At 37.4% G+C, this 24,151-nt stretch overlaps 1 protein-coding gene across 1 annotated transcript; it reads left to right on the plus strand.

Annotated features, from left to right (window-relative positions):
- The first annotated feature begins 9,399 nt into the window (after window positions 1–9,399).
- Window positions 9,400–10,550, plus strand: LOC123598077 (olfactory receptor 2T8-like). Its single transcript, XM_045477903.1, has one exon. The coding sequence runs from the start codon at window positions 9,412–9,414 to the stop codon at window positions 10,393–10,395; it is 984 nt and encodes a 327-aa protein (XP_045333859.1). The 5' UTR covers window positions 9,400–9,411; the 3' UTR covers window positions 10,396–10,550.
- The last annotated feature ends 13,601 nt before the right edge of the window (window positions 10,551–24,151 follow it).

Genomic DNA, 24,151 nt, shown 5'->3' on the forward strand with positions numbered 1-24,151 from the left:
CTAATACGCCAGATCCCCAGCATCACAAGCCTGGCGGTGTGCAAGTAGCCCAGACGGGCCACACCACCCCACAGTGAATCCCACCCCTAGGAGAGGGGAAGAGAAGGCACACACCAGTCTGACTGTGGCCCCAGCGGTGGGCCAGGGGCAGACATCAGGTCTGACTGTGACTCTGCCCACCAACTCCAGTTATACACCACAGCACAGGGGAAGTGCCCTGCAGGTCCTCACCATGCCAGGGACTATCCAAAATGACCAAGTGGAAGAATTCCCCTCAGAAGAATCTCCAGGAAATAACAACAGCTAATGAGCTGATCAAAAAGGATTTAAATAATATAACAGAAAGTGATTTTAGAATAATAGTCATAAAATTAATCGCTGGGCTTGAAAACAGTATAGAGGACAGCAGAGAATCTCTTGCTACAGAGATCAAGGGACTAAGGAACAGTCACGAGGAGCTGAAAAACGCTTTAAATGAAATGCACAACAAAATGGAAACCACCACAGCTCGGATTGAAGAGGTTGAGGAGAGAATAGGTGAACTAGAAGATAAAGTTATGGAAAAAGAGGAAGCTGAGAGAAAGAGAGATAAAAAAATCCAGGAGTATGAGGGGAAAATTAGAGAACTAAGTGATACACTAAAAAGAAATAATATACGCATAATTGGTATCCCAGAGGAGGAAGAGAGAGGGAAAGGTGCTGAAGGGGTACTTGAAGAAATTATAGCTGAGAACTTCCCTGAATGGGGGAAGGAAAAAGACATTGAAATCCAAGAGGCACAGAGAACTCCCTTCAGACGTAACTTGAATCAATCTTCTGCACGACATATCATAGTGAAACTGGCAAAATACAAGGATAAAGAGAAAATTCTGAAAGCAGCAAGGGGTAAACGTGCCCTCACATATAAAGGGAGACCTATAAGACTCGTGACTGATCTCTCTTTTGAAACTTGGCAGGCCAGAAAGAGTTGGCACGAGATTTTCAGTGTGCTAGACAGAAAAAATATGCAGCCGAGAATCCTTTATCCAGCAAGTCTGTCATTTAGAATAGAAGGAGAGATAAAGGTCTTCCCAAACAAACAAAAACTGAAGGAATTTGTCACCACTAAACCAGCCCTACAAGAGATCCTAAGGGGGACCCTGTGAGACAAAGTACCAGAGACAACACTACAAGCATAAAACATACAGACATCACAATGACTCTAAACCCGTATCTTTCTATAATAACACTGAATGTAAATGGATTAAATGCGCCAACCAAAAGACATAGGGTATCAGAATGGATAAAAAAACAAGACCCATCTATTTGCTGTCTACAAGAGACTCATTTTAGAGCTGAGGACACCTTTAGATTGAGAGTGAGGGGATGGAGAACTATTTATCATGCTACTGGAAGCCAAAAGAAAGCTGGAGTAGCCATACTTATATCAGACAAACTAGACTTTAAATTAAAGGCTGTAACAAGAGATGAAGAAGGACATTATATAATAGTTACAGGGTCTATTCATCAGGAAGAGCTAACAATTATAAATGTCTATGCGCCGAATACCGGAGCCCCCAAATATATAAAACAACTACTCATAAACATAAGCAACCTTATTGATAAGAATGTGGTAATTGCAGGGGACTTTAACACCCCACTTACAGAAATGGATAGATCATCTAGACACACGGTTAATAAAGAAACAAGGGCCCTGAATGAGACATTGGATCAGATGGACTTGACAGATATATTTAGAACTCTGCATCCCAAAGCAACAGAATACACTTTCTTCTCGAGTGCACATGGAACATTCGCCAAGATAGATCATATATTGGGTCACAAAACAGCCCTTCATAAGTTTACCAGAATTGAAATTATACCATGCATACTTTCAGACCACAATGCTATGAAGCTTGAAATCAACCACAGAAAAAAGTCTGGAAAACCTCCAAAAGCATGGAGGTTAAAGAACACCCTACTAACGAATGAGTGGGTCAACCAGGCAATTAGAGAAGAAATTAAAAAATATATGGAAACAAACGAAAATGGAAATACAACAATCCAAACGCTTTGGGACGCAGCGAAGGCAGTCCTGAGAGGAAAATACATTGCAATCCAGGCCTATCTCAAGAAACAAGAAAAATCCCAAATACAAAATCTAACAGCACACCTAAAGGAAATAGAAGCAGAACAGCAAAGGCAGCCTAAACCCAGCAGAAGAAGAGAAATAATAAAGATCAGAGCAGAAATAAACAATATAGAGTCTAAAAAAACTGTAGAGCAGATCAACGAAACCAAGAGTTGGTTTTTTGAAAAAATAAACAAAATTGACAAACCTCTAGCCAGGCTTCTCAAAAAGAAAAGGGAGATGACCCAAATAGATAAAATCATGAATGAAAATGGAATTATTACAACCAATCCCTCAGAGATACAAACAATTATCAGGGAATACTATGAAAAATTATATGCCAACAAATTGGACAACCTGGAAGAAATGGACAAATTCCTGAACACCCACACTCTTCCAAAACTCAATCAGGAGGAAATAGAAAGCTTGAACAGACCCATAACCAGCGAAGAAATTGAATCGGTTATCAAAAATCTCCCAACAAATAAGAGTCCAGGACCAGATGGCTTCCCAGGGGAGTTCTACCAGACGTTTAAAGCAGAGATAATACCTATCCTTCTCAAGCTATTCCAAGAAATAGAAAGGGAAGGAAAACTTCCAGACTCATTCTATGAAGCCAGTAGTACTTTGATTCCTAAACCAGACACAGACCCAATAAAAAAAGAGAACTACCGGCCAATATCCCTGATGAATATGGATGCAAAAATTCTCAATAAGATACTAGCAAATCGAATTCAACGGCATATAAAAAGAATTATTCACCATGATCAAGTGGGATTCATTCCTGGGATGCAGGGCTGGTTCAACATTCGCAAATCAATCAACATGATACATCATATTAACAAAAAAAAAGAGAAGAACCATATGATCCTGTCAATCGATGCAGAAAAGGCCTTTGACAAAATCCAGCACCCTTTCTTAATAAAAACCCTTGAGAAAGCCGGGATAGAAGGAACATACTTAAACATCATAAAAGCCATTTATGAAAAGCCCACAGCTAACATCATCCTCAACGGGGAAAAACTGAGAGCTTTTTCCCTGAGATCAGGAACACGACAGGGATGCCCACTCTCACCGCTGTTGTTTAACATAGTGCTGGAAGTTCTAGCATCAGCAATCAGACAACAAAAGGAAATCAAAGGCGTCAAAATTGGCAAAGATGAAATCAAGCTTTCGCTTTTTGCAGATGACATGATATTATACATGGAAAATCCGATAGACTCCACCAAAAGTCTGCTAGAACTGATACATGAATTCAGCAAAGTTGCAGGATACAAAATCAATGTACAGAAATCAGTTGCATTCTTATACACTAACAATGAAGCAACAGAAAGACAAATAAAGAAACTGATCCCATTCACAATTGCACCAAGAAGCATAAAATACCTAGGCATAAATCTAACCAAAGATGTAAAGGATCTGTATGCTGAAAACTATAGAAAGCTTATGAAGGAAATTGAAGAAGATTTAAAGAAATGGAAAGACATTCCCTGCTCATGGATTGGAAAAATAAATATTGTCAAAATGTCAATACTACCCAAAGCTATCTACACATTCAATGCAATCCCAATCAAAATTGCACCAACATTCTTCTCGAAACTAGGACAAGCAATCCTAAAATTCATATGGAACGACAAAAGGCCCCGAATAGCCAAAGGAATTTTGAAGAAGAAGACCAAAGCAGGAGGCATCACAATCCCAGACTTTAGCCTCTACTACAAAGCTGTCATCATCAAGACAGCATGGTATTGGCACAAAAACAGACACATCGACCAATGGAATAGAATAGAAACCCCAGAACTAGACCCACAAACGTATGGCCAACTCATCTTTGACAAAGCAGGAAAGAACATCCAATGGAAAAAAGACAGCCTCTTTAACAAATGGTGCTGGGAGAACTGGACAGCAACATGCAGAAGGTTGAAACTAGACCACTTTCTCACACCATTCACAAAAATAAACTCGAAATGGATAAAGGACCTGAATGTGAGACAGGAGACCATCAAAACCTTAGAGGAGAAAGCAGGAAAAGACCTCTCTGACCTCAGCCGTAGCAATCTCTTACTCGACACATCCCCAAAGGCAAGGGAATTAAAAGCAAAAGTGAATTACTGGGACCTTCTTCTGCACAGCAAAGGAAACAACCAACAAAACTAAAAGGCAACCAAGAGAACGGGAAAAGATATTTGCAAATGACATATCGGACAAAGGGCTACTATCCAAAATCTATAAAGAGCTCACCAAACTCCACACCCGAAAAACAAATAACCCAGTGAAGAAATGGGCAGAAAACATGAATAGACACTTCTCTAAAGAAGACATCCGGATGGCCAACAGGCACATGAAAAGATGTTCGGCATCGCTCCTTATCAGGGAAATACAAATCAAAACCACACTCAGGTATCACCTCACGCCAGTCAAAGTGGCCAAAATGAACAAATCAGGAGACTCTAGATGCTGGAGAGGATGTGGAGAAACGGGAACCCTCTTGCACTGTTGGTGGGAATGCAAATTGGTGCAGCCGCTCTGGAAAGCAGTGTGGAGGTTCCTCAGAAAATTGAAAATAGACCTACCCTATGACCCAGCAATAGCACTGCTAGGAATTTATCCAAGGGATACAGGAGTACTGATGCATAGGGGCACTTGTACCCCAATGTTCATAGCAGCACTCTCAACAATAGCCAAATTATGGAAAGAGCCTAAATGTCCATCAACTGATGAATGGATAAAGAAATTGTGGTTTATATACACAATGGAATACTACGTGGCAATGAGAAAAAATGAAATATGGCCTTTTGTAGCAACGTGGATGGAACTGGAGAGTGTGATGCTAAGTGAAATAAGCCGTACAGAGAAAGACAGATACCATATGGTTTCACTCTTATGTGGATCCTGAGAAACTTAACAGGAACCCATGGGGGAGGGGGAGGAAAAAAGAAAAAAAAAAAAGAGGTTAGAGTGGGAGAGAGCCAAAGCATAAGAGACTGTTAAAAACTGAGAACAAACTGAGGGTTGATGAGGGGTGGGAGGGAGGAGAGGGTGGGTGATGGGTATTGAGGAGGGCACCTTTTGGGATGAGCACTGGGTGTTGTATGGAAACCAATTTGACAATAAATTTCATATAATATAAAAAAATATGAATTGCACTTTGATGGAAATGACTTTAAAACAGCAAGCATCCTGTGCTTAGAGAAATTCAGAATGATCTTTATATATGAAACAAATTTTTCATAAAGTCTTTTCTTAAGCACATTCAAACTTCTTGTCCTAAAGCTATTTTATTTTCCGTTAAAAAACAATAAAATATTCTTAATGCAGTAAAAAAAAAAAAAGTAATGTCAGAATCAGATAAATCTACTCTTTAATGTATTTTAAATAGTCATCCCTTTCCAGGATCATTTATGTACATTTTACTTTTCCTTGTAAATTATTGTCTCTTATTTTAATGAATCATGACTTTCCGAAAGGGCAGAGGAAATTATATTTAAGTTCTAGAAATATCTAAAATCTGTAACAATTAAATACCATTGTCATGGAAAGAGTCAGACTTATGCAGCATTGGCATATTAATAAGAAGGTATTTTTAGAAAAGATGTCAAGAGAGCGATCCCCTTAATAGGTCACAGTAGACACTGATATGAGCAAGTTTGATGTGGCCAGACTAGAAGAGGTATTTAGGGTGATGCTGCTCAAAGAGGATGCAGATGCAGCCTACTGGGAGTCATAATTTTATGTGAGTAGATCACACTAATCTCTTAATATTTAGTATTTTTAATGGATTTTGCACTCCAGAAAACTATAGTAATACTATATCCTCTATACAGTTTTACATATAAAATCCATTGTTATCTAACCTACAATCCAAAGAACTAAAATTAATGCTAGCTTAGTAAGATTAAAACTCTTGTACTAACCTGTCAATTCAGTCAAATAAATGATTTAGCTGTTACTATTTTATTTTGTACAGAAAGAATTGATTGATCTTAGTATCCTGGGGAAGAAGAGTCATACTTTTAATAGTAAGTGATGGCAACGGGGATCAGAAAAATACAGAAGGGAAAATTCTAGATAACCTCCTAAATATTCTGATTATTTTATGAGAGAAAAGAGAAGATGTATTTGTGCCTTCTAATAGTATTACAAAAGAGATGAGTTTGTGGTTTAAAGTAATGATATCACAATTTTACCACCATTCTAAGTGAAATATTAGGGAAACAGATAAAAAGACCAAAAACCTCTAATATTATCAAGCCATATATCAAAGGTGAAAAAAAAAGTGTTTATTTTTCACAGTATTAAATTTTCATATTGCCACACTAGTCAATGTTGAGTTTTCATCATTCTATTAAATACCATTGTAGATATCTTACTTGCAAGCGAAGTTAATTCCTCATATAAGTTTCCACTGCACTTTATATCCATAGTGAATTTTCTTAGAAATTATTCTTTATAATCTTATGTGTGTAAATTTATAAACATTCCAATTAATGGCAAATAGTCTTATTTGTGTGTGTGTATGAGACAGAGAGAGAGAGAGAAAGAGAGAGAGAGAGAGAGAGAGTAGGGGAAGGGCAGAGAGAGGGGAGGATAGAGGATCCAAAGCAGGCTTTGCACTGATGGCAGAGAGCCTGATGCAGGGCTGGAACTCATGAACTGTGACATCATGACATCATAACTGACTGAGACACCTAAGCACCCCAGATAAGATTTTTAATTAAACATATAAATAAATATCATCACATCTTAGGAAAATACAAATACTTCTATTCATTGTATTTAATTGACATGTTTAGTTGATTTTTCCATTAAGTAATCTAAACACTATGAGCGTTCTAAGTAGTCAATAGGATTATGACAATTGTTTTTTACATATTTATTTCACCAGAAAGAAAGTGTATAGCTATCACTTACGTCCTTTGAAAAACAAAGACTTAATTATTTCACATTTTTTAATGTTCATTTTTGAGAGAAAGAAAGAGCATATGCATGATAGCAGAAGAGGAGCAGATTGAGGGAGCACTGTCTGTGCTGACAGTGCAGAGCTGGATGCAAGGCTCGATCTCACAGACAATGAGATCATGACCTGAGATGAAATCAAGAATAAGATGCTTAACTTACTGAACCGCCCCCAGGTGCCCCATTTCACATTTAAAGATACACTTAACCACAAGTAGAAACATGATGATAAGAAATGCATTTTTTAACCTAGAAAACTGTGATTATTCTCATGTAAACTGTAATTATTCTCTAAAAATGCATACACTTATCTTGCATGATGCAAGCAAAATTTAGTGCAAATTACTACATTTTTATGCCATATATATATATATATCCAATCAAAATAACCAATAATGAGCATCTGTAACTCAAAATCCCATCAAATAGTCACTTAAGTATATGAGTGGAGTGGAAAAAACACAAATGTCCATAGACATTTATTGATATGAGTTTATAAGTAAAATGTTGTTTAGGCATACAAAGTAATATTATTCAGCCTCAAAATGGAAGAGTATTCTGGCACATTTTATTGCATGGATGAACACTGAGGATTTTATGTTGTATGAAATAAGCCAATCTCTCTCTGTCTCTCTCTCTCTCTCTCTTTCACACACACACACACACACACACACACACACACACACACACACACACACTGCTGCATAGCTCCACTTATCTGAAGTATGTAAGTTAGTCAAATATATAGAGGCAGAAGATAGAATGGCATTTGCCAGTGGCTGTGACAATAAGGAAAGGAAGTTATTATATAATGGATACAAGAGTTTCAGTTTGAGAATATGAAAATTTTCCAGGGGATTAATATTGGTGATGATTATATAACAAAGTGAAAATACTTAATGCCACTCTACTGGCAGTACACTAAAAAATAAGTAAGATAGTAGCAAAGAATTAAGAGGCTTGTCCAACACCCTACAGTTACTAAGATGCCTACTGCTTTTCAAATAGTTTTAATGTTCTGTCAATCTTCAACAATAGGAGGATGGAAAATAATAACCTACACGTCAAATAAATTACATAGCAGGATTTTGAAGTTCTTCAGGAAAGTGATACTGAACTCTATATTTAGAGATTTCATTTAATTACTAGAGGTACAGACTGCATGTTAGAGTTTCAAGGATGTGGAGATCACAGAATTTTAGCAAATGCAAAATACATTTAACAGGAGGAAATGTATTTTCAACATGTCTAATTTTGAAATGATCAACTAAAAATGTCAAGTAGAATACTACCAGTACAGTAATGATGCTCAAGAATTGGAGTTAGAGGCTGAATAAGCCTTTTGCACTGCCTTTATCCATCCTGAATGGCATTCAATTAAGGGATGCCTGTGTAAAGTGAGGGCAAAGAGAATTGTCCATGGAAGAGGTGGACTCCTTTTATTATATAATTTCACTGAAGTATACAATATCTTTGAGAAATAATGAATATCCCCATGTCTGCAGCTATTATTTATTCAACAAGCTAGACAAAATCAGAGATGAAAAGGCCTTTAAAGATTAGATTCCTTTCTGACTGAAGAGAATTTACCTCTGTGGTTGGGTGAAGAATGAAAAATGTTTACCTCCTCTTCCTTACTCAGTAAAGTTGTGTTTCTGTGACTTTGAGGGGAAACAATTTCATTTGATTATACAAAGTATCTTCTTAATTAAAATCTGCATTTAGTATTGCAGTGTCACATTAAGGGAAATATTCTAAAGCCATTACTGTTAAACTAATTCACTAACAATTCCAAATTAAGCTATGTTTCTTTCTGCAGACTCAGTATTTTAGTTCCTAGACCTGAAAATGTAAGTCCTCTTGTTTGGAAAAACAATGGCTTCCATAATTAAATGATATCAATAAAGATGATCTGATTTTAATATGTTTTACATGTGTAACTTTATATCAAGGGCCTTGATTTTATATATTTAAAACAAACTGATTTAACTCAGCTCCTAAGAATATTGACTATGCATGATATAAGGCAAAACACAAACATAAATTACAAATTATGTAAAAAATATCCTCCTGCTCACATATGTTGCTGCCTGTGGTACAAAGATACACTTCATATTATTGTAATTTACCAAAAAAATTTTCATTATGTCAGTTAATTAATGAATTAATTCATTCATTATGCCAATTAATAAAGGGTACTTATTTTGAAACTTTTAAAGAAAGAAAAAGTGGAAAAAGTTGAAATTAACTTTATGTCCACGTTAAAATATTTTGAAAATGGCAAATAAAATATTTGAAATAAGTTTTATCATTTTCAGATATGTAATTCAAATGGAGCACTGCAAATGATGAAAACTGTCATCTATTTCTTCATTTCCAGTTTGAAAATCATGAAAAATGGGAACACCACCTCTGATTTCATTCTCCTAGGACTCTTTAACCATACAGAAGCCCATCTATTTCTCTTTGCAATGGTTCTCACAATTGCCTTCGCCTCCCTAGTGGGAAATGCCCTCATGATTCTCCTGATTCACCAAGATGCCCGGCTCCACACACCCATGTACTTCCTACTGAGCCAACTCTCCCTCATGGACATGATGCTGGTCTCTACCATTGTGCCCAAAATGGCTACTAACTACTTGACTGGAAAGATGTCCATCTCCCCTGCTGAGTGCGGGTTGCAGATATTCTTCCTTCTAACTTTAGGAGGGGGTGAGTGTTTCCTCTTAGCAGCCATGTCCTATGACCGGTATGTGGCTGTTTGTCACCCACTGCGATACCCAGACCTCATGAGCTGGCAATTATGCCTGAAAATGACTGTGGGGTCTTGGGTCCTGGGGGCAGCTGATGGGCTCATGCAGGCTGCTGCTACCCTGAGTTTTCCATTTTGCGATGCACATGAGATCAATCACTTCTTCTGTGAGGCCCCTACTCTGGTGGGTTTAGCTTGTGCCGACACGTTTGTCTTTGAGTATGTGATGTACATATGCTGTGTGTTAATGCTCCTGGTCCCATTTTCTCTCATTCTGATTTCCTATAGTCTCATCCTTGCTGCAGTTCTCCAGATGCATTCTAGAGAAGCCCGCAAAAAGCCTTTTGCCACCTGCTCCTCACATCTTTCTGTGGTGGGACTCTTTTATGGAGCTGCAATTTTTACCTATATGCAACCCAAATCCTACAGGTCAGCTCACCATGATAAAGTAGTGTCAGTGTTCTATACTATCTTCACCCCTGTACTCAATCCCCTCATCTACAGTCTGAGAAACAGTGAAGTCAAGGGTGCCTTGAGAAAGTGTATGGGTCAGTGTTCTGCCTTAAGTCAGGGTTAAGATTACATAGATTTGCTCTAAATTTAAAGTCTGTATAAGGTGACTGTGTAGGATTTTCTAGAGAAAAGGTGTATATGTATTATATCTACATCCATTACTAGTTTACTTTGAAATTCTAACATCCCTCCATAGTTTGGATCTTTTACTATGCTCTCATGAATACATCAAATTGTGGGGGCGCCTGGGTGGCGCAGTCGGTTAAGCGTCCGACTTCAGCCAGGTCACGATCTCGCGGTCCGTGAGTTCGAGCCCCGCGTCAGGCTCTGGGCTGATGGCTCAGAGCCTGGAGCCTGTTTCCGATTCTGTGTCTCCCTCTCTCTCTGCCCCTCCCCCGTTCATGCTCTGTCTCTCTCTGTCCCAAAAATAAATAAACGTTGAAAAAAAAAATACATCAAATTGTGGATTGTTAAGTCTGTTAATCAAAATCATTAAAACGCTTTTACATCACACCACACAATAAATATTTGTTCAAAGAATGAGCCAAGTAGTCAAACAATTTTCAACATTAATTGTTAATTTGTTTTTAATTGTGGTATAACTTACAAACACTAGAATGCTCACATCTGAAGCTTGCTATTCAACCAGTGTCAACAACTTGGATTTAGCCCACTAGTAAAAGGCAATTCTGACCAGATCAGAATTTTTTTTCATGCACTTTTCCAGTAAAAGCACTCAACCCAGATACAACAATTAGTCACACTTGTATCTCTGTCCTATAATTTGGTCTGTTCTAGAATTTTGCTTCAATGAAAACATAAAATAGGTATTTTTAAAAAAAATTTTTTTTTCAACGTTTATTTATTTTTGGGACAGAGAGAGACAGAGCATGAATGGGGGAGGGGCAGAGAGAGAGGGAGACACAGAATCGGAAACAGGCTCCAGGCTCTGAGCCATCAGCCCAGAGCCCGACGCGGGGCTCGAACTCACGGACCGCGAGATCGTGACCTGGCTGAAGTCGGACGCTTAACCGACTGCGCCACCCAGGCGCCCCAAAATAGGTATTTTTTAATAACTTGGTTATTTTTATTTTTATTGATTTAATATGTTTTTAAAGATTCTACCACACTTTTACATCTATCAGCAGTTTTTTCTTCTTTACTTTTGTTGTTCCTAAATAATATGCCCATCTCTGAATCTACTGCTCTTTGTTTATCTACTACTTTGATGGATATGTGAGCTATTTTCAATCTGGAACTCTTTTGATTAAAATAACTTTAACTTCCTTTTTGTGATCACATGTGTTTATTTCACTTGGTAGATGCATGACTAAAATTTTAGTATGAAATGCAACAAAATTTGCTCAATTTTACATGCTCAGCTGCAAATCACAAGAATGCCACTTTCTCCAATTGGTAGCAATTGTGGGTACTGTCAACCATTTTCATTTTCGCTATTCTAGCATGGATAGACTAACTCATTTTGGTTTCAATTTACATTTTCCTAATTATTAATGTTCCTGAGGATTTCCATATTAACTCACAGCCCATATGTGCATCTTTCTTTGTGAACTATCAATTTTCATACTGGGGAAAAAACACAATATACAGAATATGATGTTAATAAGATTATTTGGAAATTTTTAAATAAAATTACATTTGGTTTACTTGCTATGTTTTTCTGGAAAACTGCTTTTATTCCATTTTCAAAGATTATTTTCATTAAAATTGATACTTTCGTAAAACATCTCTTCCTCAACATCCATTGGGCTTGGATTAAAAGTTTATATGTTTATTTGCTTTGATTATGCATCATAATATATTTCAATTCCATTGGTGTTATCATGTCTTGAAAATCTGCTACATTCTTCCCTAGTAAGTACTTTTTGCCTAAAGAGCAAGGATAAAAAATAGGTTACAGAACATAGGGTTCTAGTATTTTTTTCAGTGTATATTTCTAAACTTGTACCGGTAAATCATTATATACCTATAAGCCAAGAAATATATATATATGCATATGTATATGTACATACATACATATGTATACGTATACATATACATATGTATACGTATACATATACATATGTATACGTATACATATACATATGTATACATACACATATATATATACATCTGCAGCCAAGAAATTTGGCATCTTTAGGGAGGTTGTTGTTTTTGCAAAGAAAATACTTATAAATATATATTTATTAATACCACTCTATATTTTAAAATTTATATTTATGTCCTCTGCAAAGAACTAACAACAAAATAAGAAATGTAATTTAATACAATAGTTTAAAATATGAAGTTTAGAAATTAGGGTTTTTTTCGCTTTGTTATTTTGCTTAATTTTAACCTGCCTTTCAGAACTTTTTTGATGACATTTTAATCAAAATTGTATTCTCTATCTCACATAAATGAGAAAGGGGAATAATAAAGTTAAAATAATATCAGAGATACTGGAAAGATCCAGTTTTACAGGCTTCTGCAGTATTTTTGAAACGGCACCTACAGATGTTAGAAGGGCTAGTTGAGGAATTTTTTCTGAAACCTGAATGTCATGGTTCAACTGTTCTAATTGAGGTCAAAAATTTATTGTATTTTAAACCTTGTTTGTTCCTCTACACATGGCCATACTTTGTTGTTGTTGTTGTTGTTGTTTGAGAGAGAGAGAGAGAGAGAGAGAGAGAGAGAGAGAGACAGACAGAGCCAGAGCCTGAGTAGGGGAGGAGCAGAGAGAGAGGGAGACACAGAATCTGAAACAGGCTCCAGGCTCTGAGCTGTCAGCACAGAGCCCAATGCGGGGCTCGAACTCACAAACTGTGAGATCATGACCTGAGCCGAAGTCGGACGCTCAACCGACTGACCCACCCAGGCGCCCAGGCCATACTTTGATCAAAGGGGAATTTCATTAAATATTTTATTTCTATAGTCACTTTAAGAAACATAAAGTGAGGGGTGTCATTGCCTGGAACCTGCTTTGAATTCTGTTTCTCCTTTTCTCTGCTCCTCCTCCTCTCATGCTCTGTTTCTCTTTCAAAAATAAATAAATAAACATTAAAAATTAAAAAAAAAAACCATAAGATGAATTAGTTAAACCTTCATTGAGGGGAGTAAAAATAGTTTAACACCATAAAATAACTATAAATAACAACAGTAAGAATAAACATAAAATGTTTTTTGTTCATTAAATAGTTTATGCATTTTGCTTAATATTTCACCTTCATTTTTTTAACTTTAATGATCACCATAATCTGAGAAGGTACATTCAATATTCTCATTTTTGAAAAGGGGAGGTAGTAAGTGTATTGGGATAAAATTCATGGTTGATTTTCACACAGGTCTGAATTCATTATCTAATTTTGAACAACTCACAGTTAGGAAAGGGAAGTTGTGACAGTAGGGCTGGCTATCCCCTCATACACACATAACACAATCCCATGTGACTTTTTTTATATTTCTATTTTTTTAAATATTAAATTTATTTTCAAATTAGTTTCCATACAACACCCAGTGCTCATCCTAACAGATGCCCTCCTCAGTGCCCATCACCCACCCTCCACTCCCTCCCATCCCCCATCAACCCTCAGTTTATTCTCAGTTTTTAGGAGTCTCTTATGGTTTGGCTCTCTCCCTCTCTAACATTTTTTTCCTCCCCCTCCCCATGGTCTTCTGTTAAGTTTCTCAGGATCCACATAAGAGTGAAAACATATGGTATCCGTCTTTCTCTGTATGACTTATTTCACTTAGCATAACACTCTCCAATTCCATCCAACATATTTAATTCTTTCTCATTGCCAAGTAGTATTCCATTGTATATACAAGCCACAATTTCCTTATCCATTCATCAGTTGATGGACATTTAGGCTCTTTCCATAATTTGGCTATTGTTGAGAGTTCTGCTATAAACATCGGGGTACAATGCCCCTATGCATCAGCACTCCTGAATCCATTGGGTAAATTCCTAGCAGTGCCATTGCTGGGTCATGGGGCAGATTTATTTTTAATTTTTTAAATGTTTATTTATATTTGAGAGAGACAGAGACAGAATGAGACTGGGTTAGGGTCAGAGAGAGAGGGAGACACAGAAGCAGAATCAGGCTCCAGGCTCTGAGCTTCCAGCACAGAGCCTGATGTGGGGCTCGAACTCACGAGCTGTGAGATCATAACCTGAGCTGAGGTTGGATGCTCACCCAACTGAGCCACCCTGGAGCCCCTAATTTTAATTTTTTTGAGAAACCTCCACTCTGTTTTCCAGACCAGCTGCCCAGTTTGCTTTCCCGCCAACAGTGAAAGAGGGTTCCCATTTCTCCATATCCTCAGCAGCATCTATGGTCTCCTGATTTGTTCCTTTTAGCCACTCTGATTGGCATGAGGTGGAATCTGAGTGTGGTTTTGATTTGTATTTCCCTGATGAGGAGCGACATTTTGCATCTTTTCATGTGCCTGTTGGCCATCTGGATGTCTTCTTTAGAGAAGTGTCTATTCATGTTTTCTTCCCATTTCTTCACTGGATTATTTGTTTTTGGGGTGTGGAGTTTGGTGAGCTCTTTATAGATTTTAGATACTAGCCCTTTGTCTGATATGTCATTTGCAAATATCTTTTCCCATTCTGTAGGTTGCCTTCTAGTTTTGTTGATTGTTTCCTTTGCAGTGCAGCAGCTTTTTATCTTCATGAGGTTCCAATAGTTCATTTTTGCTTCTAATTCCCTTGCCTTTGAAGATGTGTCAAGTAAGAAATTGCTGCGGCTGAGGTCAGAGAGTTTTTTTTCCCTGCATTCTCCTCTAGGGTTTGATTGTTTCCTGTCTCACATTCAGGTCCTTTACCCATTTTGAGTTTATTTTTGTGAATGGTGTAAGAAAGTGGTCTAGTTTCAACCTTCTGCATGCTGCTGTCCAGTTCTCCCAGCACCAATTGTTAAAGACACTGTCAATTTTGCATGAGATATTCTTTCCTGCTTTGTCAAAGATTAGGTGGCCATATTTTTGTGGGTCCAATTCTGGAGTCTCTATTCTATTCCATTGGTCGATGTGTCTGTTTCTGTGCCAATACCATGTTGTCTTGATGATTACAACTTTGTAGGAGAGGCTAAAGTGTGGGATTGTGATGCCTCCTGCTTTGGTCTTCTTATTCAAAATTACTACACAGGGCTACACGGGGTCTTTTGTGGTTCCAAACATATTGTAGGATTGCTTGTTGTAGCTTTGAGACGAATGAAGGTACAGTTTTGATTGGGACTGCATTGAATGTGTAGATAGCTTTATTTTTTTTTTTTTAATTTTTTTTTCAACGTTTATTTATTTTTGGGGCAGAGAGAGACAGAGCATGAACGAGGGAGGGGCAGAGAGAGAGGGAGACACAGAATCGGAAACAGGCTCCAGGCTCTGAGCCGTCAGCCCAGAGCCCGACGCGGGGCTCGAACTCACGGACCGCGAGATCGTGACCTGGCTGAAGTCGGACGCTTAACCGACTGCGCCACCCAGGCGCCCCAAGATAGCTTTAAGTAGTATTGACATTTTAACAACATTTATTCTTCCAATCAATTAGTGTTTAGGAATTTGTCCATTTCTTCTAGGTTGTCCAGGGTGTTGGCATATAAGTTTTCATCGTATTCCCTGATAATTGCTTGTATTTCTGAGGGATTGGTTGTAATAATTCCACTTCCATTCATGATTTTATCTATTTGGGTCATCTCCCTTTTCTATTTGCGAAGCCTTGCTAGAGGGGTGCCAATTTTGTGTATGTATTCAAAAAAACAACTCTTTGTTTCATTGATCTGCTCTACAGTTTTTTTTTTTTTTAGATTCTATATTGGTTATTTCTGCTATGATATTTATTATTTCTCTTCTTCTCCTGGGTTTGGGGTGTCTTTGCTGTTCTGATTCTATTTCCTTCAGGTGTGCTGTTAGATTTTGTATTTGGGATTTTTCTTGTTTCCTGAGATTGGCCTGGATTGCAATGTATTTTTTCTCTTAGGACTGCCTTCACTGCATCCCAAAGCATTTGCATTGTTGTATTTTCAATTTCATTTGTTTCCATATATTGTTAAATTTCTTCTCTAATTGCCTGGTTGACCATTCATTCTTTAGTAGGTTGTTCTTTAACCTGCATGCTTTTGGAGATTTTCCAGGCTTTTTCCTGTGGCTGATTTCTAGTTTCATAGCATTGTGGTCTGAAAGTGTGCATGGTATGATCTCAATTCTTTTATACTTATGAAGGGCTGTTTTGTGACCCAGTATGTGATCTATCTTGAGAATGTTCCATCTGCACTCGAGAAGAAAGTATATTCTGTTGCTTTGGGATGCAGAGTTCTAAATATATCTGTTAAGTCCATCTGATCCAATGTGTCATTCAGGGCTCTTGTTTCTTTATTGATCCTGTGCTTAGATGATGTATCCATTGTTGTAAGTGAGTATTAAAATCCCCTGAAATTACCACATTCTTATCTATAAGGTTGCTCATGTTTTTGATTAATTGTTTTATATATTTGGGGGCTCCTGAATTTGGTGCATAGACATGTATAATTGTTAGCTCTTCCTGATGGATAGACCCTGTAATTGTTATAAAATGTCCTTCTTCATCTCTTTTTACAGCCTTTAATTTAAAGTCTAGTTTGTCTGATATAAGTATGGCTACTCCAGCTTTCTTTTGACTTCCAGTAGCATGATAGATAGTTCTCTATCCCCTCAGTTTCTATCTGAAGGTGTCCTCAGGTCTAAAATGAGTCTCTTGTAGATAGAAGTTAGATGGGTCTTGGTTTTTTTTTTATCCATTCTGATACCATATGTCTTTTGTTTGTAGCATTTACTGCATTTACATTCAATGTTATTATTGAAAGATATGGGTTTAAAGTCATTGTGATATCTGTAGGTATCATTCTTGTAGTGATGTCTCTGGTACTTTGTGGTACTTGCAACATTTCCCTCACAAGGTCCCTCTTAGTACTCTTGTAGGGCTGGTTTAGTGGTGATTCCTTGAGTTTTTGTTTGGGAAAACCTTTATGTCTCTTTCTATTCTGAATGACAGACTTGCTGGATAAAAGATTTTCATCTGCATATTGTTTTGTTCTTCACATTGAAGATTTTTTGTCATTCCTTTCTGGCCAGCCAAGTTTCAGTAGATAGGTCTGCCACTACTTTTATGGGCCTCCCTTTGTAGGTTAGAGACTGTTTATCCCTAGATGCTTTCAGAGTTTTCTCTTTATCCTTGTATTTTTCCAGTTTCATTATGATATGTCGTGCATGAGATCGATTCAAGTGACATCTGAAGGGAGTTCTCTGTGCCTCTTGGATTTCAATGCCTTTTTCCTTACCAAGATCAGGGTAATTCTCAGCTATGATTTTTTCAAGTACACCTTCAGCCCCTTTCTCTCTTCTTCTTCTGGAATTCCTATGATATAGATATTGTTCAGTTTGATTCCATCACTTAGTTCTCTAATTCTCCCCGCATACTCCTGGGTTTTTTTTATCTCTCTTTTTCTCAGCTTCCTCTTTTTCCATAATTTTATCTTCTAATTGACCTATTCTCTCCTCTCCTCTTCAATCCGTGCTATGGCTGCTTCCATTTTATTTTGCTCCTCATTTATAGCATTTTTTAAACTCCTCTTGACAATTTCTTAATCCCTTGACCTCTGTAGCAATAGATTTTCTGCTGTCCTCTATGCTTTTTTCAAGCCTAGCAATTAATTTTATGACTATTATTCTAAATTCGTGTTCCATTATATTGCTTAAATAATTTTTTTTAAACTTTTTTTTTTCAACGTTTATTTATTTTTGGGACAGAGAGAGAGACAGAGCATGAACGGGGGAGGGGCAGAGAGAGAGAGAGACACAGAATCGGAAACAGGCTCCAGGCTCTGAGCCATCAGCCCAGAGCCCGACGCGGGGTTCGAACTCACGGACCGCGAGATCGTGACCTGGCTGAAGTCGGACGCTTAACCAACTGCGCCACCCAGGCGCCCCAATAATTTTTTGATCAATTCATTAGCTGCCATTACTTCCTGTAGTTTCTTTTGAGGAGAATTCTTCTATTTCATCATTTTGGCTAGTCCCTATGGTGGCTCCAATCCGCAGGGCACTTCCCCTGTGTTGTCAGGTGTAACTTGGTAGGCAGGGCCATAGTCAGACCCCTAAGGTTCCAAACTTTTGGAACAAAGAACAGGCAATCCTAATAGGAAAGCATACTGCAGTTCAGGCCAATATCATGAAGCAAGAAAGGTCTCAAATGCACAACCCAGCCTTACACCTAAAGAAACTATAGAATGTACAGCAAATAAATTCTAAAGCCAGAAAAATCAGGGAAATAATAAACATTAAAGAAGAAATATTACAATATAGGAGAAAAAAAACAGTAGAACAGATCAACAAAACTAAAAGCAGGTTTTATGAAAGAATTAAGAAAAGTTTTAAACACCTACGCGGATTTATTGAAAACAAAAGAGGAAGGAACCGACCGGTCAAAATCATGAATTAAAGAGGAGAGATCACAACAAATACCACAGAAATAACAACAATAATAAGAGAATACTATGAAAAATTATATGCCCACAAACTAGGCAATCTAGAAGAAATGGACAAATTACTAGAAACTAATACCAAACTGCCAAACTGACATAGGGAAAATTTGAAAAGACCCATAACCAGAAAGGAAATTGAATCAATAATAAAAAATCTCCCAATGAATAAGAGTTCTGGGCCAGATGGCTTTCCAAAGGAATTCTACCAGACATTTGAAAAATAGTTACTATCTATACATCCCAAACTGTTCAAAAAAAAAAAATGGAAATAGAAGAAAAACTTCCAAACTCAATCTGCAAAGCCACCATTTTCTTCATTCCAAAATGAAAGACCCTCTAAAAAGAATAATTACCAGTGAATATCCTTGAAGAATATTGGTGCAAAAATTCTCAACAAGATACTAGCAAATCAAATTCAACAGTACATTACAAAATTATTCACCATCATCAAATGGGATTTATTCATGGACTGCTGAGCTGGTTAAATATTTGCAAATCTATAAACGTGATACAAAGAATTAATAAATGAATGGATAAGAACCATATGATCTTGTCAATAGATTCAGAAAAAGCAATTGACAAACATACAACATCCATTCTTCATAAAAACCCTGAACAAAATAAGGGTAGAAGAAACATACCTCAAAAGCATAAAAGCCTTATAACAAAGAACCACAGCAATTATCATCCTCAAGGGGGAAAAACTGAGAGCCATTCCACTATGCTGAGGAAAAAGACAAGGATGTCCATCATTGGCATTACTATTTAACATAGTACTGGAAGTCTTAGTCCTAGTAAACAGATAACAATGAATGAATGAATGAATGAATAAAGGCATAAAAATCAGCAAGAAAGAAGTCAAACTTTCACTGTGGCAGATGACATAATACTCTATGTAGAAAATTTGAAAGACTACTAAATATTGCTAGAACTAATACCTGAATTCAGCAAAGTCACAGCATATAAAACCAATGTGCAGAAATTTGTTGCATTTCTACACACCTATAATGAAGTAAAAGAAAAAGAAATAGGGGAATCAATCACATTTAAAACTGCACAAAAAACAATAAGATACATTGGAATAAACCTAACTAAAGAGGTAAAAGATCTGTACTCTGACAGCTATAGAAAACAGGAAAGATATTGAAGAAAGCACAAAGAAATTGAAAAGCATTCCATGCTTATGGATTGGAAGAACAAACATTGTTCAAATGTCTACACTACCCAAAGCAACCTCACATTTAATGCAATTCTTATAAAAATACCACTAGAATTCTTCATAAAGCTAGAACAAACAATCCTAAAATTTGTATGGAACTGCAAAAGGCCCTGAATAGCCAAAGTAATCTTGAAAAAGAAACTAAAGCATCATAATTCCATATTTTCTATTAAATATAATTTATTATCAAATTGGTTTCCATATAACACCCAGTGCTCACAATTCCATATTTCAAGTTATATCACAAAGGTGTTGTTATCAAGACAGTATGGTACTGACACAAAAATACACACATAGATCAATGAAAAGGAATAGAAAACCCAAAAGTGAACCCACAACTCTATGGTCAATTAATCTTTGACAAAGTCAGAAATAGTATGCAATGGTAAAAAAAATATCTCTCAAAAGTGGTGCTGGGAAAATTGGACCACAAAACATGAAGAACAATGAAACTAAACCACTTCCTTGCTACATACACAAAACTAAATGCAAAATGGATGAAAGACCTAAAGTGAGGCAGGGAACCATAAAAATCCTTGAGAACACAAGCAGGAACCTCTTTGACCTCGGCCATACCAACTTCCTACTAGACATGTCCTTGAAGGTAAATGAGGCAAAAGCAAAAATGAACTATTGGGACTTCACCAAGATAAAAGCTTTTTCAAATCACAGGAAACAAGTAAACAAAACTAAAAGGCAGTCTACAGAATGGGAGGCAATATTTTTGAACAACATGTGATAAAGGGTTAGTATCCAAAAAAAAAATAACTTATCAAACTCAACACTCAAAAAACATGCAGTCCAGCTCATAAATGAGCAGAAGTTGTTAATAGGCAGTTTTCCAATGAAGACGTAGAGATGGCTAATAGACAAATGTAAAGATGGTCAATGTCACTCCTCATAAGGGAGATGAAAATCAAAAGTACCTTGACATTTCACCTCACACCTGTCAGAATGGCTAAAATTAGCAACACAAGTAAGAACATGTGTTGGCAGGGTGCAGAGAAACGGGAACCCTCTTGAATGTTTCTGGGAATACAAACTGTTGTAGCCACTCAGGAGAGCAGTATGGAGATTCTTAAAAACAGTAAAAGCTAAACTAAGCTAAACTAAGAATAGAATTACCCTATGATCCAGTAATTGTACTGTTAGATATTTACCCAAAGAATTAAAAAATGAAGATTGGAAGAGGTACAAGCACCCTGATGTTTATAGCAATATAATCAACAGTAACCAAACTATGGAGAGAGCACAAATATCCTTCCACTGAGGAATGGATAAAGACGAAGTGAGGTGTGACACACACACACACACACACACACACACAATGGGATATTACTCAGCCATCAAAAATAATGAAATCTTACCATTTGCAATGATGTGGATTGAGATAGAATGCATTATGCAAGCAAAATAAGCCAGCCACAGAAAGGTAAACACAATATGATTTTACTCATATGTAGAATTTATAAAAGAAAACAGATGAACACATTGGAAGGAGGAAATATAAGAGAAGGAAACAAACCACAGAGATTCTTAATAATAGATAAGAAACTGAGGGCTGATGGAAGGAGGTTGGTGGGAGTAGAGATATGGGTGATGGGTATTAAAAAGGGCATTTGTGAGGAGCACTGGGTGTTGTTACATATGACATAGTGTTGAATTACACTCTTACTCCTGAAATCAATATTGCTTTCTATGTTAACTAACTAAAATTTAAATGTTAAAAAATAATAATAAATAAAATAAATAAATGAATAAATAAATACATATAAAAAATCCTAGTATAAATTGAAGAAAAAAGAAAATGAAAAATAAAAACACCCAAAACCACTGACTCAGAAAACATGAGAGGTGAGTTTTGCAAAGTTTTATATGCAGTGGAGCTCAAATTCTGGTTTTAGAAGTCTGTGCCATTGCTGGGTTTCACACTGGCAAGCATAGTTGTACACCTGAGTAGGAAAGCAGTTGCCCAGGATCAGGCAACATGTTTTGAGGATCCCCTGAATCACATTAGGAGAAAATTCCCCTTCCTGGAGTGCATTTGTGAGGGATGGCACTGCTTGTCCAGGGATAAAAGAGCCGTTTGGTGCCATTAAGCTGCTTCTTTCTTTAGCATAGGCACAGAATGGCATACTGAGGGCAGCTAACCTGGATTCTGGCTTTTTGCTGAACTTCATCATGAGCCCCAAGCCCCTGCAATCATGCCACTGTCCAGTGGGGACAAACTGGCACTAGGCTCAGTGCAGTGAGAACTACCTCCTGCCAGAAGATCAATGTGGTTCTGACTCATGCCAGGTCTCTAAAATGTGGAGTTTTGAAACCCAGCTGGTGTACCTGAGATAAAATACAGGAGCACTGTTTCACCAGATGCTCAGATGGTTCAGACACAGGGTGAAGGCAGGGATCTGAAAGAAACCTGGGCCACCAGGGGAGACTGACCCTTCTGTGAGAGCTTCCTGAATAGCAATGGCAGGAACTTCTCTCTCTTGGGACTGACTCCATTTTTATGCCCTGCAAATCAGCATAAACTTACTTCAGTGAGCAACACTGCACCCACAGCGGATGCTAGATCTGCTTAAACCAACCCTACCCCTCTGCATTCTGAAGGTGCTTTTTTATGAGGGCAAGTGTGTCTGAGATCCAGAGCAGCACTGGGCCCCTTCCTCAGAAAGCCAACACAAATACCCATGTTGCACCAAGTATGCTGACTATTAACTGCTGCAAATCTTCAGATCTAGTGGATATTGGATCTAGCCTTTTTTTTAACAAACAGGCCAAAGCACATCACATTAAAATTTGCCACAACTGGACAAGGCCCAAGAAGTCCCCACTATATGCAAAGGGAAACTCTGCAGAGGACTGACCTGAGGGAAAGAGCAGCCAAAACACAATAGCAGAGTGCACACAGCATACACCAGAAACACTTCTTTTTTTTTTTTTTTTAATTTTTTTTTCAACGTTTATTTATTTTTTGGGACAGAGAGAGACAGAGCATGAACGGGGGAGGGGCAGAGAGAGAGGGAGACACAGAATCGGAAACAGGCTCCAGGCTCTGAGCCATCAGCCCAGAGCCTGACGCGGAGCTCGAACTCACGGACCGCGAGATCGTGACCTGGCTGAAGTCGGACGCTTAACCGACTGCGCCACCCAGGCGCCCCAGAAACACTTCTTGAAACACCAGGCCATTGGTGAGTATATGACATTTCTTAATATAGCCATTACTCTCAGGAGCAAGAGGCAAAACAAGATTTCCTAATACAGAGAAAACAGACACTTGCAAACAATGACAAGATAGAGGAATTTATCCCAATGAAAAGAACAGAAGAGTTCATGGCTAGAGGATTAATCAAAATAGAGGTAAGTAAAATGTCTGAAATATAGTTTAAAACAATAATCATAAGGATACTAGCTGGGCTTAAGAAAAACATAGAAGACACAAGGGAGTTCAGAGATAAAAGACCTAAAAACTAGTCAGTGTAAAATAAACAATGCTACAACTAAGATATGAAACCAACTAGTGGTAATGACCACAAGGCTGGAAGAATCAGAGGAATGAGTAAGTAATATAGAAGATAAAATTATGGAAAATAATAAAACTGGAAAGTGGAAAAGAAAAATCTTGGATCACAAATGTAGACTTAGGGAACTCAGCAACTCCATAAAGCATGATAACATTCATACAATAGGAATCCTAGAAGAAGATAGGGGGAAAGGAGGAAAGTACTATTTGAGCAAATTATAGCTGAAAACTTCCCTAATCTGAGGAAGGAAACTAACATCCAAATCCAGGATGCACAAATAACTCCCATCTGTATCAACAATACCAGGCCAATACCAAGACATGTCATAATAAAATTTGCAAAATACAGAGATGGAGAAAACATCCTGAGAGCAGGAAGGAAATAGAAATCCCCTTCCAAAGAAAGACCCATAGTGCTAGCTTCAGACTTAACAGTAGAAACTTGGTAGGCCAGAAGGCAATGGCATGATATATTCAATGAACTGAATCATAAAACAATGCAGCCAGTAATACTGTATCCAGCAATGCTATTATTCATAATAGATGGAGAGATGTAGAGTTT

The sequence above is a fragment of the Leopardus geoffroyi genome, chromosome A1, assembly GCF_018350155.1.
Source record: "Leopardus geoffroyi isolate Oge1 chromosome A1, O.geoffroyi_Oge1_pat1.0, whole genome shotgun sequence".
NCBI classification, from domain to species: Eukaryota; Metazoa; Chordata; class Mammalia; order Carnivora; family Felidae; genus Leopardus; species Leopardus geoffroyi.